Consider the following 19,973-nt stretch of genomic DNA (forward strand, 5'->3'; position numbering starts at 1 on the left):
TTCAGTTACGACACACCCAAAATCATTCGGCATAAATCTGCAGAGTTTTTACAATATTTTGCGCAGAAATAAAAAAAAATATCGGCAGATTCTGTCTGGCCCTAGGCATATCACATATTATAGTGAATTTTATATAACAGACACCAATATTTGAACACTTTAAAAAACATTAATCACTTTCTGGCCATCTGATATTAGGCATATCTATATATATATATATATATATATATATGAAAGGAATACAACTCTTTGTAAATGTTTATTTGATGAGTCTCCTCATACAGTTTTATTGATGGCTTGGACCCGGAAGCTGCTTTGCAGTGGTCTCAAACTCAATTCCTGGAGGGCCACAGCTCTGCACAGTTTAGCTCCAACCACCTTCAACTCACACCTGCTTAATAGTCTATAGTAGTCTTGAACACCTTGGTTAGTTGGATCAGCTGTGTTTGATTAATGTTGGAGCAAAACTGTAGAGCTGCGGCCCTCCAGGAATCCAGTTTGAGACCTATGCTTTAAAACATTGTCGTGATTTTTATTTTTTTACTTTAATTTTTTTTTAAATCAGAGAAACATTGTGAGATTCACGCTGGAGAACTAAACCTGTGTAAAAACTGGTCGGAGTTTGAAACCGAATATTACTGGATGCAGCATTCGTGTGAAATGTAGCAAATATTGCCACAAGGTATTACCGGTGTATGAACTACAGTAATAATCATTAAATGCAGTGCTGCCTTTTAGTTATCTAATTTATTTTATTTAAGGTTTCCATTTCAGATGACGATATACTGTAGTATTGTTTGAGGATCTCTCTTAAACCCTCAGTGATTTGTGTCCGTGTGGATGGTTAGTGGTGCATGAGATGGACTCAACCTGCTACCAGGTGTCCATTTTGTTTGATCTGATGTGTGATCTTGTGAGATGTGCTGTATTTGTAATCTTAAATATCAGAGACTGCTTTCCTAACTCATTAGTATTTCCTCTGTGGATGGTTATTTCAATCTGGCGTTGTAGTCAGAAATGTATGGTAAAGAAGAAATAAAGTTTATTTCTCATATTTGTGTTTGTTTCTTATTTATTATTAAGAGTTCTAACTGTTATCAGATTTTCAACATTATGCCCATTTCATGTTTAGATAGTTGTACACAAGGGGGTGTAGCTAGTGGGGCGGTGGGGGGGACAGAGTGCATAGGGCTCTGGCAATTTAGGGGACCTGCAACAGTAAGTCCACCAGCCATAATGACTTGGGGGGCCCACTTAAAAATTTCTGTGCATAGGGCCCAAAAAAATCTGGTGACGCCCCTGGTTGTACACAAGTCCTACTGTAAATACTATTTTCAAGGAAAAAGTAGCCTCTAAACAGTGTCACTCATCAGTTGACTGGTATCTTTTTAGAAACTTAATTCTAAAATGCAGTAAATTAATAAAGTTTAGGCTGAAATGCAAGTTTTATGTGGTTTATGTTGGTAATAACAAGAGCAGCATTTTAAAACAAGTTTTGTGGATTTCTATAAGACTAATTGCTTCAAGGTTTTCCCCAGTTTGTTCTTTGTTTTTATAAAAACATGGCTTATGTGTGCGTACTTTTCTCAAGTCAATGGAAATTATGGCAAGATTAGGTCAGATTAGGCAAGGGAAGTTTTACGCCCTTGTTTTGCATGTTCAAAATCAAATTCATTTTGTGCAACCATATGATACTACGCCTATAACTTAATACTGTGTGCACAGCTAGTGTTTTTCAGCCAATGACAAACTTCCGGTGAAAGCTTAATGTGACCATTTTCAATTTCATAAGGTTCCTTTTACAGCACTCATTTTGTTGTTCAAGCCTAAAACGAGATGAAAGACAGTGTAACCACTAGCACTGTCATGATCAGCAGGCGAGCTCAGAAACTCCATTAAAAATACTGGGGTAAAATAAACTGTCATATTTTAAGGACATGGTGGGGGAAATGGAATTTAATGCAGTACTTCTGGTCTGAGACCCAGTTTATATAGTAAATCTATCAGACAGTAAAGATAACCGATTAAAAAAAAAAATTACTCAGACCTTAAATGTGGCAATTTTATGATGGAAAGACAGTTCACGGGAAGTTCTGAGGCTGACTGACTGAAATTAAAAGTTTGTGTGGAGGTGGCGTTTTTTAATTGTAAATACAAAATCTAAATACAACTAAATGATATTCAACTTTACAAGACTATAAAAATAAATAAATACAAAGTTACAGAAATCATCCAAACTAAAAACAACAACAAAAACAACGTAAAACAGATGACGTCTATTGCAAGTTGATACAAATACAAATAAATTAAGCATTTTTATTGTTTGCTTTAATTTTAGCCAGGGCATCTGAATATGTCATTTATAAAGACAATACGTATGGGGGGGATTTTTAAATATTTGCATTTATTAATAAAATATTTGGCTAATACAATGACAATATTTATCAAATCGTGCAATCGAGCCATCTTTTGTAATTCCGTATATTGTAATGTGAAAGTCAATTACCACAGTCAATTATCAATTGCACTGCTTTCCAGAACGAATGAGCAAAACTGCAAGTATGAAATATGTGTTATGTGTTGTCAATTAAGTGTTTGCATAAATGGGATGGTGAAATTTTTTTAATTAAATTTTAAGTGCCGAACCCCAGTAGTTTTTTTTTTTTTTATTTGAAAGCTCAACAACATTACAAAAATATAGAGAAAACTATAAATCCTATAACAACAAAAAATAGACAACACAAAAAGAGAAACAAAAAATTATGCCAGGGGTAATATAAATTATAATAGATCACTTTAAATTCATCTTAAAGGAAGGTCGCAGTCATGTATAAAAGGTCAAATAAAATACAGTCAGCTGGGTATTATAGAAAAGAGACAATACTGTAAAATGCATGTACAGTTATTAATTTTAAAGCTTTAAAGGGCCATGAAACCCCCTCGTTTCAGCAGGGTGTTTTCACACCTCTACTTTCGAAAAAGTCAGAAAAGTGGGCGTGTCCAGCTCTGTTTAGGGGGGAGTGTCGGAGGAACTAAAGTGGGATGGTGTGGGAGTGTCTATTTGTGCACGTGCGAGTTTCAGAGTCAAAATACACACCCACACAAACAGGAGAAAGCGATGGTGTTTAACCTACATGGACATCTGTAGTCGAATTATTTGCTGAATTAATAAATGTTGGACTTTAACTGCAGTTTGGCTCTTTCATTCAGGGAATTCATTCATGCCCCTCGCGACAAACGAGATATTTGATTCGAGGAACTGCTCTAAGCGTGTATTTTTCATGCAATGTTTGATACCGCACGGCGAATGAGAGAAAAAAAAAACTCCGCATTTCCCGGAAACTTAGATGCACACGGCAGGTAGCGTCAGAAAGCCGCGTGTGTTATTCCGGTCACTAAATGCGGTGCTAACATTTCTGCACTCAGTGCTATAGTTAACTTAATTCGATATGAACAAACTGAATAAACAAAGAGCACTGGTCGCTCACTTACCAAATCTGTAGAGACAGGACAATCACCAGCAACTAGAGCCGCGTCTTTATGGAGAGAATACTACAAGCAAATCCAGATTTCAGCGTTTGCAGATGAGAACAGCTCTCAGGTAAACAATAATCCTCCTTAGACACGTAAGTTATTGTTGTCGAGCGTCGCGTACACTGTTAATCCACACGTGACTCTAGCTGAGCTCTCACAGAGAGAAAATGAAAACGAAACTTAACGGCAGCAAACTATAAAAGCAACACTTCACGCTTGTTTTGCCAACACAACGTGGCGTCTTTGTGGTGTAAACACGGTGACACAAATGAATATTAATGAAGTTGCACAATAGAGCGCGCTGATTGGTTTGAACCAAGCCTTACTCATGCATTAATGTATCACACTGTAAGACGTAATAAGACTCACTCAGGCACAGACGCCCAGTCTGCACGCTGGAATACACGCTATTATGTCATGACTGTGACGCAGCTTCAAAAATTCGTTTCAAACCGGAAGTACGAATTTGCTTGAAATAACGCAAAAACAACCAATTTACACTTTTTAGTGAAATATAGGTGTCCTAATAGTGTTTTTAGCAGTGTGGGACACATATACGACTGTCAAAAGCTCAAAAAATGTGTTTTGGTGTTTCGTGACCCTTTAACATTGCAGGAGGTAGAGATTGTATTCAAATAATATTTAAAATCTTTACAAAATAATGAGAAAAAGGGGCTTTACAGACGCCGAACGCCACTAGTTGTCGCCTGTTGTGTAACGTTTTGACGTCATACAAGACGCATATGCGTTAACACGTTTGTTGCAGACGTTTTGGCCCCAACGGCCTTCCATAGACGCAGTTTGTCTAATGGCGCCAAATTTGGTTTGCCAGCTACAGCGTGCGGATGGTTACGTTTTCATTTGCTCGAATGTTTCGGAACAACATGAGCGTGAGTAAATATAATTTATTTGATCGTTCTTCTTTTGGAACGATTTCTTTTTCGATTTTCATGGTCATTTTGGTGTTTCTGTTTCTTGAAATGCAAACAAAAGCAGATGAATGAAGTTCTGGTTCAAAGGTATTTCAATGAGGTGTATACAAATAAAAGCATTAATAACAACGAACCATTTACTCTAAACAGACCACAATGATTTATTCAAAATTTGGCTACAATTCAAACCAAAACTAATTTTTGCAGCTAAAGCCAGAATTTTATCTCATAAAAGCAAACATAACAGATGCACTGCTAAAATTGTCATAGTGTTTCCCCCCTAATCTACCATTTTAAACATGCTTAAATCAAGATACACACGACATGTAAAGTGTATCATTTCTTTGAGAAATCTAACAAAAATATGTTTGTTTAAAACTAAGAACAAATGTGTCGATGTGATAGAACAATTAGACCTACATTTAAATTGAACAGACATTTCATTAAAACGTTTTCATTAAAATCCCGAAACTGTATCTACGTTTTTTGTGTATGCAAGTTTTTACAGTACTTTTAGAAATATTTAAAAATGTCTCTATCAATGTTTTTAAACAATTTGATTTGATTTACCAAAGTCACACATGTGGCAATGTCACATCAGTCATCCATAACAAAGCTTTTTCCTCATAAATGCAATAATATTCTAAAAAATAATAAAAATAAAATAAAATCATGTTTGTTTTATGAGCCAACTCTTCTCCTTATGATTAGCATTATTGTTTTGGGGTTGTGCAGTTTAATTCACAGAATTGCTACAAAGTATGCTGTAAACTGTAAACTCACAGACTTTTTTGATCTATAACGCATGTTTATTCTACTCATTTAAAGTACAAAACATGTTTACAGATTGATATTTTCCTGATCCCTTAATTCTGTGGTCAGTTGTTTTGACAAATATAAAGAGATGTTTCTATATAATGTTGATATATACTTTCTCTGTGAATTTATGTTTTGAGATTTTACTGCAAATGTCACATCCATTACGCTGGAATTGCTCATATATATTTTTGGTAGCTTCAAATTTGAATGTCACATCTCATTATTTAGAGATTTGCATGTCGTTATTCCTTATTTTAAATTTGGAGGGTGGAGTTTCACACTTTCACTGTGTATATAAGGAACTCACTCCTCTTAGTCCTCAGTGGAAAAATGGGTTTCTTTTTTGTTTACATTAGCTTCTTGGCCTATGCCTTAGTCAATGTGCCAGTTTCTATTATCACTATCCTGATGAACGTATTTTTTGTGTACTGTATGTTTTCTTCAGAGAAAGGACAAGCAAACAGTGTAAAACCGCCGCTGAATGTTTTGCTGTGGTCCCTTATTGGATGCAGTCTTCTTCATAACATTTTCAACCTTTTATTTGTTTTGTATGAATTAGTTTACCCACCTGTCTGGCTGTACATTATTTCAGGTGCTACTATACTTTTCGCCATGAGGACAAGTTTTACTGCATGCCTCGGTCTGCAAATTTGTTACTTCTTGCAGATTGTTCCAGTCCGATGGCCTTGCTTTATCTGGATGAAGAAGCACATCAAACTCTTCATGTACGTCTTGTTGTTTCTCGACAGACTCTACTTTCTGTCTCAATATGTCATACGTGTTTTTCTTGAGATTCGGAGGGTAGTGATGTCCTTTAATTCATCCAGCGTTTATGACAACACCACCAGCCAGTCAGCAGATTTCGGATACTACATGTTTATCGCAGACTTTTGGCTGAAATGTTGCTATTTTTTCATTTGTCTTGGCATTATGCTGACGTCAGGCATCACGACTGTCGTCTACTTGTGGAAGCACATGAAGAGAATGAAGGAGAACACCAGCTCTTTATCTGCTCTTTGTAAAAGGCAGCAGATGAGAGTGACCATCATGGGCATCATTCAGACGGTCCTCTTCTTCTTTGCTTCAGGGTGGCTCATGACTGAAGAGTTCATTGAGTGTTATTTTGGTGGTTATGATGTGGGCACCCATTTGGCTTCTACTGTAATGGCACTGTATTCTCTTGGAACGACCTTACTTTTAGGGATTGGTCAGTCCAAATTCCGACTTCTGGCTAAGGATATCTGCAAAAAGACAAGAAAACCAAAATCCTGAAATTTAATTTGGGTTGTCACTTCTGACAGCAGATGCATTTATGAGCATGAATTAAAGAGGTAGATATTGGATGGGGAAAGTGACCTCATCATTTATTTTGTCTCGTGTGGTTTTAAACAAGTTATTTTATATAGATATTTTGAAAAATTCTGGTTCCATAGTATAAAAAAACTATTTTGGGTGGATGATCCCTTTAAGAGGATTAAATGTAAAAACAGCACTAAATCTAATACGTGGGTGATTTTATTTCCATGCACATAAAGACTTTTTAAAATGATTTTTAATTTTCAAAGAGTAATACTGAAAAGGGTTTCTTTAAGATATTTTTTTTAAGTAAACATAGTTAGATTTGCCAGTACAACAAAGGGGTAATTTGTTGAAATCAAAGTACCCTGAAATTAAATCATTTTATATTTGCAAACCACAGACTCACTTTTCTACTGCTTGTCAAAAGGGTTCAGTGATTTTTGCAAATCTTGCAACAAATTTGTCCTTTTGTCAAGTGGAGATTTGTTTATTTGGAATACTGTATCATACTTTCATTTATTTACTTTCGCATGCTTCATAGTTTTAAATGTCCATAGTTATTTTTCAGAAATATACTATAGAAAAAGTTGATTAATCCTGTATTCTTTTGTACCACACCCACAGTCCAGTTGGCAGTTCTATGTGATAGAAATAATGAGACGGTCAAAGTTGTATTGTTCACAGTCAAGCTGCTCTAGTAATAACTTTATTACAATCATCTGATCACAATGTCCTATACCTTCATAAATATTTCTATATAAGTCTGTACATGTGGTCCATAAAAAAATCAATAAAGATTGTATTCAGCTTAACTAAACACTTGTCTTGGTTCTTTTTTATATATACACACTCACTGGCCACTTTATTAGGTACTCCTTACCAGTACCGGGTTGGACCCCCTTTCGCCTTCAGAACTGCCTTAATCCTTTGGCAGAGAATCAACAAGGTACTGGAAATATTCCTTAGAGATTTTGGCCCATATTGACATGATAACATAACGCAGTTGCTGCAGATTTGTCTGCTGCACATCCATGATGCGAATCTCCCGTTCCACCACATCCCAAAGGTGCTCTATTGGATTGAGATCTAGTGACTGTGGAGGCGATTTGAGTACAGTGAACTTATTGCCATGTTCAGGAAGTTAGTCTGAAATGATTCACTATGACATGGTGTGTTATCCTGCTGGAAGTAACCATCAGTAAATGAGTACACTGTGATCATAAAGGAATGGACAATGTCAGCAACAATACTCAGGTAGGCTGTGGCACTGACATGATGCTCAATTGGTACCCAAAGGGCCCACAGTGTGCCAAGAAAATATCCCACACAACATTACATGTCAAAATTATTTGTTTCTTCGGTGCACCGCGATGCAGATGTGGACAATTTGGCATTGGTTAAGTAATTATCATAACCGGTTATTGTGTACTGATGTCATTTATCTCATATGTGCTATGTCGCGGTTGCTTACTAGGGCGGGGGAGGCAAGCGCGAGTATTTATAACGCTCTAACGGTTCCTCTCCTCTTGGCTATTTTACAGCGATACTTCTGGATGCAGACACGAGCGCGTGTCTGCAGAGTTTTCTCCACTGCTTCTATCATGGATCAGCTATCAGTTATCAGTATCACTCATCTGTGAAGAGCGCCAGCGCGCAAGAGCCAATCGCAGCCCTTTCTGTTGAGCGCGTGATCAATCAGAGGGGTGTAAAAACTTAATAGACAAGGCTCAGAAAGTGAGCGGGATATTTGTATTTGTTTATTTGCTATAAATGCTTGTGTTGTTTAAATGTACAGTTTATATATCTGACTGTTTGTATTAAAGGACAAAATTGTATTACAGATAGTATATAAATATATTTATACATTTTAATACAAGAATTGCTGTGCTGTGCTATAGTATCTAGATGCAGCCTTTATGATGCAAGCTGAGATTGCGTCACTCAGCAATGCAATGTCAGACACAATGCACTCAAATGGAGCTAGAGTGATGTCACTGTGAGGGTTAGGTGAGCCCATTAAAAAGCATTGGATGCAGCTCAGATTGGACTGCACCACGTCTGCATCCAGACCCCTCTCGTGCTGTGAAGAAAATATAAAACTGTATGAAAAGCATCGTCAATGCACCGTGATGCACTAAGATATCGAATTGAACTGAATCAATGGCATGATAATCGTAACCGAACCGTGAGACCAGTGTAGGTTCACAGCTCTACTATTACACCACCACTAGCCTGAACTGTTGATACAAGGCAGGATGGATCTATGCTTTCATGTTGTTATTCTGATCCTACAATCCAAATGTGGCTGCTGAACTTGAGACTCATCAGACCAGGCAACGTTTTTCCAATCTTCTATTGTCCAATTTTGGTGAGCCTGTGTGAATTGTAGCCTCAGTTTTCTGTTCTTAACTGACAGGAGTGGCACTTGCTGTGATCTATTGCTCCTGTAGCCCATCCGCCTCAAGGTTGTTCAGAGATGATCTTCTGCATACCACAGTTGTAATGAGTGGTTATTTGAGTTACTGTTGCCTTTCTATCAGCTCCAACCAGTATGTCTCTTCTCTTCTGACCGCTGGCACCAACAAAGCATTTGCGCCCATAGAACTGCTGCTCACTGGTTATTTTCTCTTTTTCGGATCATTCTCTGTAAATCCTACAGATGGTTGTCCCTGGAAAATCTCAGTGGATAAACAGTTTCTGAAATACTCAGACCAGTTCATCTGGCACTAACAACTATGCCATGTTCAAAGTCACTTAAATCATCTTTTTTTCCATATTCTGATGCTCTGATCTGCAGCAGATCGCCTTGACCATGTCTACATGCCTAAATGCATAAATCTCATAAAAATTAAGCATTTTTCAAAGTGTCCATAAGCATTAAACATATTACTGTAAGTATCATTCATTTCATCTGAAAAACTGAAATGGCTCACTGTAATACAAAAATAAACAATTATGTTACAGTTGATGAGTATAACAGACACGTTTACCCAAAACAAAATAGTTAGTAATACCTCTTTTAGCAACTTGATGGTAAAGCCTTTTTGTTAACTTTGAAGTTAGTACAGATACAGTACATGTGATATTAATGTATATGAAGTGAGACTATCCATTGGGGCTTTAACTTGAATCACAGACTTCTTCTGCTTGATGCATCAGCACTGCTGGGTGACAGTGCTCGATCTTCATAAATGGCTAATAAAGTTGTCTCCTTGCTATGTCTGCTAATTCTCCCACCCACACGTGCCCAATAGCATTGAGTTGGATGTCCTTAGGACAAATGTCAAGGGGTTGTTGTCAGTGAACCCTTTGAAGGGGGGTGCATTGAACAGGTGATCATGGAACCTTTTGCAGACTGCCCACTCAAATTGCCAAAAACTCGAGCTTTTCAGAGTGAAGTCTTTATCTTCTCTCAGCTGGGGTCAGTGTCCTGAAGCCATAGCCAATGGCTCTGAGCCTGCTGTTTTGCTGCTGATATAGCACAGCTCCAAGTCCTTGTTCAGAGGCATCAGTATGAAGCATAAATGGGAGTATAAATTTCGGGTAGGTCAGTACTGGGGGGCGGGTTAAAGTCTCAATAATTCTTTCCAACACATCTTGGTGTTCTGTTGTCCACTCTACTCTGGCACGTGATGGTAACTGTGCTCCCCTTCTTCCAGCTCTGCCATACTTGATCTGTTCTGCATTGGCTACTAATGCATGAGACTAGAGGAGCTCATACATTGGCTTAGCAATCGATGAGAAATCCTGGATGTATGTGTGGTAGTAACTGAGGAAACCCAGTAATTGTCACAGCTCACCAACTGTGTTTGGTTTCTTTTTATTCAGGGAGATCACTGCGTCCATGTTGCTCAGTTCAAGAAGCACACCAGTCTGAAACCAGTCTTCCCAGATATCTAACCTCTCTCTTGTAGAGTTCACATTTTTCTGGTCTCAGCTTTACTCCATGCATTTGCAGTGCCCTGAGGACTCTCCTCAATTCTTAAACATGGTTGTCAAATGTCTCACCATAGTTGAGGATGTCATCGATGTATGCAATGCACAGTTCATCTCTTAGTGAGTCAAGCATGCTCCTTTGAAAGGCAGCTGGTGCATTGGCAAGCCTAAACAGTCAATGCTTTCAGGTTTCAGGACCCTTCAGCCATAAATTCCTGATGGTAGTCTTTTCCCTGGTCTAGGATTGAATACAATCGGTAACCCCCTATGTTTGTCAATAAAGGTCCTGGATCCAGGGAAGTGGGTGTCTATCTGGAACTTCTTTTGATTCAATAATCTGTTGTCAATACACAGCCTAAGGGTGCCATCTTTCTTATGAACACACACCACAGGCTTGGTCACCCACCCTTGAGGTAGTAAGTGCTGGATGTATTCCTTCACCTCTTTATTCAGGGGTTTTGGGATGGAGGCATATGTTCCCTAAACAGGGATGTAGTCCTTCAAGCTGATCGACATCTGTAAGCTTGGGATACACCCTATATCATCTTCTTGTGCAATGGCATTTGACTCTTCATAGAGCATTACTCTGACTAGTTTCTGCTGTTCTTCTAGATGGCTTATGTTAACAGGTGGGGGCTACTTTTCTTGAGGGACTCCCCCTTCCATCTGACTCACTGGTATATCAATGTCACTCTCCATATCTTGTTGGATAAAGTGAACTATGGGTTGGATACTACCCATGTATGTGTGTCGATGACTGCAGACTTCACTTGCGAAAAGATTGCTCAGAGGGATCTTGACATAGAAGGGAATGACCGACCCTATCTCTATCAGCCCTTCTCCATTGTCCAGTTGGGTCAGTGGTGTACTCTTGTCATCAGATTCAAACTACACTACTGGCTCTGAGAGGTCTTGGCCAGCTGGGGTTTTACACTTCACATGAGTCTGCCAGCCAGCAGGTACAATTACATCTTTTGTACCAACTGTAACAACAGCCTCCTGCATTGTGAGGGAATAATCCAGTCATCTCTGTCCATCCCTCAAAAGGGAAAGTATCCCTATTAACAGCTGAAACTGAAATCACCCCCACCAACTATCTCAGATAGGGGTCGAAAGTTTACTTTTCCAAATGTCATCAATTATACTAATTTGTGACCCTGTGTCTGATCGAGAACTTACTGAAAAACCATTAATATGACATTTAAGAATAGCTTTCTTTCTGATAAGCTTTGCTACTTGGTTACATGGTTTTTGTCTTGTGCATAACCGCGGATAGGAACCTGGAAGTCTTCCTGACCCAGATACTTTCTCATTGATTTGAAACTGAATTTGTTAGGTTCCTGCTCACCTCCCATCAGAACACCTTTTCTTTCTTTACACCACAAACTGCACAATGTCCTTCATTACATAAAAAAGCAATGACTGCAAGAGGTAAAATCTTTGCTACTACATTTGGGACATACCTGTCTACTGTGTTTTCGTTGAAGCTGGGAATCTGTTCTTGCCTTTGCAAGTGATTCTACAGTCTTTGTTTGAGAGGACCTAACCCATCACTCGGCCTTAATCCTGGAAGACACATTCATAATGCTGGATTTGCTCATTTGAAAAAAAGTTTTAAAGTTTCTTTGTGGATTTCTGTAAACGATTCAAGGGAGACCGAATTGAAATTGTTTTTATCTAGTTTCCCTTAGAATTTGTAAAATGTAACCTACTACAAAAGGCACCAAACCTCACTAGTTGTCTTCTGTCTTGTGGGCTTTTGATTTCAAACCTGACGCAGTGTGTTTAATAGCACCACATGTGGTTTGAGAGCTACAAGCGTGTTTTCATGAACATTTATTTTTCATTTGTCCAAATGTTTCGGAACAACATGAGCGTGAGTAAATATCATTTATTTGGCCATTCTGCTTTTAATACCATTTCTTTATTAGTAGTCATTTTGGTGTTTCTGTTTCTCAAAATGCAAATAAAAGCAGATGAATGAAGTTCTGGTTCAAAAGCCTTTTAAATGAGCTGTGTATACAAATAAATACATTAATAAGAACGAACCATTAACACTAAACAGACCACAATGATTTATTCAAAATGTGGCAACGATACAAATCAAGGCTAATTTCCGTTTCTAATAGCAGCTGGGGTTTCAGCAGGTAAAGTCATAATTTTGCCTCATAGAAGCAAACGTCTTATTATTAAATTGTGCATATGGACTTGTTGGTTTTTTTCTATTATGCTTTGATTTTTAAACATCCTTGAATCAAGATGCACAATTCTCTCAATTTTCCAGGAAATCTAACAAAAATATTTTTAAATTTGAAACAAGAACAAATGAGTAAATGTGGTAAAGATACAATATTGAAAGATGCAACATTTACATTGGCTTACATTGCTTATGAATATTGTCTTTAATATTGTCATTAAAATTCTCTAATTAGAGACTTTCATTTGTTCGTTTTCTTCAGCTTAGTCCCTTTATTAATCAGGGGTCGCCACAGCAGAATGAACCGCCAACTTATCCAGCTTATGTTTTATGCAGCGGATGGCCTTCCAGACGCAACCCAACACTGGGAAACACCCATACACTCTCGTTTACACACATACACTTTTATAATGTCTAAATGTAACATTTTATATTTTTTATGTATTATGTAACATGTTTTTCTAAATTTTTTCTTTGTAGCTTCAAATTCGAATGTCACATCTCATTGCTCAAAGATTTGCATGTCGTTATTTTTTTATTTTAAATTTAGAGGGTGGAGTTTTACAGTTTCACTGTGTATATAAGAAACTCACTCCTCTTAGTCCTCAGTGGAAAAATGGGTTTCTTTTTTGTTTACATTAGCTTCTTGGCCTATGCCTTAGTCAATGTGCCAGTTTCTATTATCACTATTCTGATGAATGTATTTTTTGTGTACTGTATGTTTTCTTCAGAGAAAGGACAAGCAAACAATGTAAAACCGCCGCTGAATGTTTTGCTGTGGTCCCTTATTGGATGCAGTCTTCTTCATAACATTTTCAACCTTTTATTTGTTTTGTATGAATTAGTTTACCCACCTGTCTGGCTGTACATTATTTCGGGTGCTACTATACTTTTCGCCATAAGGACAAGTTTTACTGCATGCCTCGGTCTGCAAGTTTGTTACTTCTTGCAGATTGTTCCAGTCCGATGGCCTTGCTTTATCTGGATGAAGAAGCACATCAAACTCTTCATGTACGTCTTGTTGTTTCTTGACAGACTCTACTTTCTGTCTCAATATGTCATACGTGTTTTTCTTGAGATTCGGAGGGTAGTGATGTCCTTTAATTCATCCAGCGTTTATGACAACACCACCAGCCAGTCAGCAGATTTCGGATACTACATGTTTATCGCAGACTTTTGGCTGAAATTTTGCTATTTTTTCATTTGTCTTGGCATTATGCTGACGTCAGGCATCACGACTGTCGTCTACTTGTGGAAGCACATGAAGAGAATGAAGGAGAACACCAGCTCTTTATCTGCTCTTTGTAAAAGGCAGCAGATGAGAGTGACCATCATGGGCATCATTCAGACGGTCCTCTTCTTCTTTGCTTCAGGGTGGCTCATGACTGAAGAGTTCATTTTTTGTTATATTGGTGGTTTTGATGTGGGCTCCCGTTTGGCTTCCACTGTAATGGCACTGTATTCTTTTGGAACGACCTTACTTTTAGGAATTGGTCAGTCCAAATTCCGACTTCTGGCTAAGGATATCGGCAAAAAGACAAGAAAACCAAAATCCTAATCCTGTTAAATCCTATTTAATTTTGGTTGTCACTTCTGGCAGCAGATGAATTAAAAAGATAGTTATTGGATGAGGAAAATGACCTCATTATTTATTAACCCTCTTGTGGTTTTAAACTTCATCAGTTTTTTTTTTTTCATTTGTTGAACACAAATGATGATATTTAGAAAAATGCTGGTTCCATAGTAACATTTTTGGGTCAAATGTTAAGACAGCACTCAAACTAATGTGTGGGTGATTTTATTTGAATGGACATAACTTTTTAAAATGATTTTAAATGTCACAGAAACACTAAAACAAATGAAATATTTGTAAAAATGTAAACATAGTTAGATTTGCCAGTAACTCTTTGCAAGGATATAATTTGTAGAAATGAATGCATTCTCTAATGAAATCATTTTATATTTGCAAACCACAGACTCGCTTTTCTTCTGCTTGTCAAAAGGGCTCAGTGATTTTTGCAAATCTTGCACCAAATTCTTTCTTTTGACAAATGGAGATCCATTTAATTGGAAAACTGTATCATGTTTTAGTTTATTTACTTCTGCATGCTTCAGAGTAAGGCTGGCTGATAAACAATAATATATCAAATCGCAATTAAATTAATTTTGCTAACAAAGCTCTAGAAATATTTATTGATATTGATCACAAAAGTCAGTTGCACAGCAGAAATATGCAACAACAGCAATCTATAATTCTGTTGATTTTAGAGGTTCACCAAATTTTTGGTCGTCGAAAATTTTTGGCCAAAAATAGGTCATGCTATTTTAGTATTGTTTACCACGCTCGTTTCTCTTTCTTGTCAGCAGTATCCGCATTCAGTCATGGTTAGGATACTCTTTTAAAAGTGGAATCATTAACTACTTCTATCAAAATATATATCGTTATCATCATTCAACTCCATTCTATAATTCTGTAGAAATCCATAGTGATTTTTCTGAAACGTACTATATTATCTACGTATAATGCAAAATAGAAATAGTTTATTATTACTGAATGAATTATTCCATACAGAAATGTGTGTGAATGCAAATTATTATTCATTTGATTGCTTAATTATTAATCAGCTATTTACATGCTCTCATATTCTGTTCCCTTTTTAACATTGGCATTATTTTACATTTTATGAAACACATTTTGTAGTTTGTTTTCAGTCACTAAGCATCTTTACAGTTAATAAAGCTACGTTTTAATAAGAGAAAATCTTTTTTTTTTATCAACATATATTGTTACAGATATCTTTAGATTGTTATTCTGCCAAAAGTTAATGCTACTAGTTATTGGTGATGTTGACTTGTCGTTTTGCTTTTTAATTTAATTGTTGCAGTCCCACCTGGTGGACTGAATGCATATTACAAGTAATGTATGTTTAGATCTGAAGAGAGCAAGTTTTAGACACAGTTTAGAAACATTTGCAGCAGATTAGTTTGACAATCATCTGCATCAGACAGACTGTCCTCTCTTGCTTCTGTTGCTTATGTGGAGATAAGCTCCTTATGTATACTGATTTATTTGACTGTTTATATCTGTTTGGACATTTGATTTGCTCTGTTATGTTGCTTTATTTTCTTGGAATGATCAAAGATTTCACCTTATGGCTAAAATATTGACAAAAAATAGCTCCTTATGCATTCAGATGTTTTTTTAAAAAGTTTGCTTTGGTCTGTTATATTGCTTTAATGTCTTAGAGTAATTAAATGTCACCTTATGGCTAAATTATAAAAAAAAAACATCTTTTTTTATTTTATGCTTGTTTTAATCTTAGTTAGTTTAGGTTGTCTCTTCACAGCAGATATAGCGATTGTAATATGCATGAATAATGGAAGGGAAGCAAAAATGTTTTTGTGCAGATAGAGAACTTCATGATTCAGTTTCTCCTGTCATCTGATTGTTATTTAAGTTAGAACAATAGCAGAGCTTAATTTGCATACATTTCAATGGAAGTGAAAATGTGAACATTTGCAAATCACATGGTGTGTGTGTGTGTGCTTTTCCTCTCTATGCATTAAAAGTTAGCTTTTAATAGTTCTGTTTTCTGGTGATTTTTTTAACCCCTTCATAATGCTAACATGCAATGAAAAAGGAGATTTTTACTTAATCATCAATACTTTATCAAATATTCACTTGCCCTCAGGCAAGGGCCGGTATAAGATTCTGACGGTATAATAACCTTGAATAAAAATGATCACAGATTATCAACAGCATCTTTACAATTTAAAGGGCACATAGTTTACCCCTTTTTTAAGATTTAATATAAATATTATGGTTCTTCTTAGTGCGCCAGTTTAGGTTCAGTTCAAAACACAATTCAGATTTTTATTATAATGTGTTAAACAGTGTCATTTTGGGCGTGTGTACACAGGCCGCTGTTTTAGGGGTGTGTTGCTTCACATAAAAATTAGTTTCAAATTTCCGCCCAACGTAACAAGGGGGCGGAGCCAAGAGCCCCCCCAATCAGTGTTTGGCAACAGACAGGCAGACAGAGAGAAGCAACATGAGTAAGAGGACCAACATTCACCCGTACATGTACAACTCGGACACAGACCTAGCAGAGAGTACACAATCATTTGTGTCTTTGTATAGTTTTACAGACAACTGTGTGCTAGTTTAAAGTTCTGAGCTTGTACACCCAGACTAATAACCACTCACACTGAATTAACTTTGACTGAGGCACCAGTTGACCCGCTTAGAGCCGCGACACGGCACACCAGACATGCACATTTGCATGTTATTTAAAATTAAACTAATCAGATGGACCTCTATGGCGCGGCCGAAACATGAAGTGTCCCGAATAATAGCTGGCCACCGCGGACAGCCACCGACTTGAAGCACCATTGTGTGTACCCTGATAGAAACCTATGTTTAGAATTCTAAAATGGATGGTGCTGCGTGGCGCGATGCTGTGCGTCACAGAGCAGCGCTTCTGGTGTGCGACCTGGAGGCAAGTTTGTTATTTTATTTTCAATGGAGGGACACTCACGTGAGGCAACGCGCTCGCACTTTCCAACTGCACCAAGTTAAGATCACTTGGAGCTTCTGGGACTGCGAGAAATGCAAACAGCTGAAGTTTAAGATAGACGCAATGAAAAGTATACAGGTTTGCAAACCTACCTACAAACAAACTAAGTTACAAACAATTATTCCGATTACAGCGATCATGTGGTGAATGTTGATCTTGTGTTGAGTCCAATGAGCCTTGCATCTAAAAATAGAGCAAATGTGTTCCTTTAGTGACATTGCTTTGACTCATACGCTGAAAATGGCGGACGTGAAAAGACAAACTTAGGATATGGTGATGCGTGCCTATCAATCAATATTGGTGGGCAGGGGGACCGCACTTCTACGTCAAGTTGCGGTTGATTTAAAAACCACTGCAATTGGTCCACCGTTTTTATGTTGTTAAATTGAAAAAAAAAGGACTGTTTTTTTATCACCCCAATATGACAGTCTATACACTATACTTAGGCCCAATCCCAATTTTATATTTGTACCCCTACCCCTTCCCCTTGTCCCTTACAACCGAGGGTAAAGGGGAAGGGCTTCAAAATTTCTCCCAAATTAGGACAAAACTACACCACCTGCACACATCATGTCCTCGCGATTTCTTGCTTCATATGAGATCAGAAGATCGCGACTGCTAGAGTGATTCCAGTTGTGTTATTTTTTGGTATTTATCTTCAGGAAATCACTGAAGGCATATATTATGTTATCATAATGATCTAATGTGGCAATTAGATCGTAAAACTGTGCATTTAACACAGTGGCCATACTCATCAATGTAAACACACCAAAACAGCATTAACATTATAGCAGACACTGTAAAAAGCTCATTCCCAGCCACTAGACTTTTCTGACTGGGTATTCCAGTGTCATCGAGTGTCAGAATGTGTGGGGCTGCTGTACAGGAGTTATGATAAGGCACTATACATTGCAATATTTAGCGGTTTTTATTTTAGCATTTTTTTTAAAAGCATGACGGTAAAACATGAATGCGGTTACAAATATATTAAACCATGTGTTTGTTGTAAAAATTCAAAATAATGACAAAAAATACTAATTTGTAGATCTCCTTACTTCCGGGTGCAGCTGTTGCTGGGGTACTCTGGGAATTTTTTCTTACCCCTTGGTTTCAAGTGTGGTCCTGAAAAATCTTTGTTCGAAGGGCTTTTCACCCCTTACCCTTAGCCCTATGCCTTCAAGCTAAAGAGAATTGGGAGACCACTACCCGTTGGCGTGCACGCGCAAAACGAGGGGTAGGGGTAAGTGGAAGGGCTAAGGGGTAGATTTGGGATTGGGCCTTACACACATGTCCGTTGAAAAGTATATTTTTCACCATAGGTGCCCTTTAAATGGCTTCTTTACAGTTTAAAATGGCCTCTTTACAGTTTAAAACGGCATCTTTACAGTTTAAAAAGGGATCTTCACAATTTAAAACGGCATCTTTACACTTTAAAACGACATCTTTACAATTTTAAAACGGCATCTTTACAGTTTAAAACGGCATCTTTACAGTTTAAAACACCATCTTTACAATTTAAAATGGGATCTTCACAATTTAAAACGGCATCTTTACAGTTTAAAACGGCATCTTTACAGTTTAAAACACCATCTTTACAATTTAAAATGGGATCTTCACAATTTAAAACGGCATCTTTACAGTTTAAAACGGCATCTTTACAGTTTTAAACGGCTTTTTTACGATTTAAAATAACATCTTTACAGTTTAAAATGGCATCTTTACAGTTTAAAATGGCATCTTTACAGTTTAAAACGGCATCTTTACAGTTTAAAACGGCATCTTTAGAGTTTAAAAAGGGATCTTCACAATTTAAAACGGCATCTTTACACTTTAAAACGACATCTTTACAATTTTATAACGGCATCTTTACAGTTTAAAACGGCTTTTTTACAATTTAAAATGACATCTTTACAGTTTAAAACAGCATCTTTACACTTTAAAACGACATCTTTACAATTTTATAACGGCATCTTTACAGTTTAAAACGGCTTCTTTACAATTTAAAATGACATCTTTACAGTTTAAAACAACATCTTTACACTTTAAAACGGCATCTTTACAGTTTAAAATGGGATCTTCACAATTTAAAACGGCATCTTTACAGTTTAAAACGGCATCTTTACAATTTTGAAACGGCATCTTTACAGTTTTAAACGGCTTTTTTACTATTTAAAATGACATCTTTACAGTTTAAAACGGCATCTTTTCTGCTGGAGAGGCTGTTGTCCTAAAAAACTAAAAAAAGAAAAAAACGTAAATAAAAAATCTTTCACATACCTTAGGAATGGTATAGCAGATAATTTTGTTTTAAAACCATGACTTTTCCAAGCCGTGTATACCTTGAAAACGTTTATGTCCCATGCCTAGCCCTCAGTAGCTCTTCTGAGATATTTAATTTACTAAATCAGTCACATGGCAGCACCTGAATACATTTAGACATTTTGCTGCATGTTCAAACTACTTATTTACAATGAGTTAAAACAATTCTTATGTTTTTTTTTTGGTGCAAAGAATAAGTTGTTTTATGTTCAATCAACTTAAATTTGTAAATCTAAGGGTAAATATTAAACTAACTTAATATATTTGTGTTGGGACATTTTTCACAGTGTCAAGATTAGTGTAATTCGTAATATGTATTTTTTTTCCACTCTAATATTTTCACTCAAGTTTTCAATAACA

General features: G+C 36.9%; 1 protein-coding gene across 1 annotated transcript; it reads left to right on the forward strand.

Annotated features, from left to right (window-relative positions):
• Positions 1-5,615: 5,615 nt before the first annotated feature.
• On the forward strand, positions 5,616-6,557 carry tas2r201.1 (taste receptor, type 2, member 201, tandem duplicate 1). The gene has a single exon (NM_001083864.1). It carries the CDS (start codon positions 5,616-5,618, stop codon positions 6,555-6,557), a length of 942 nt encoding a protein of 313 aa, NP_001077333.1.
• The last annotated feature ends 13,416 nt before the right edge of the window (positions 6,558-19,973 follow it).

The sequence above is a fragment of the Danio rerio genome, chromosome 9 (assembly GCF_049306965.1).
Source record: "Danio rerio strain Tuebingen ecotype United States chromosome 9, GRCz12tu, whole genome shotgun sequence".
Lineage (NCBI taxonomy): Eukaryota > Metazoa > Chordata > Actinopteri > Cypriniformes > Danionidae > Danio > Danio rerio.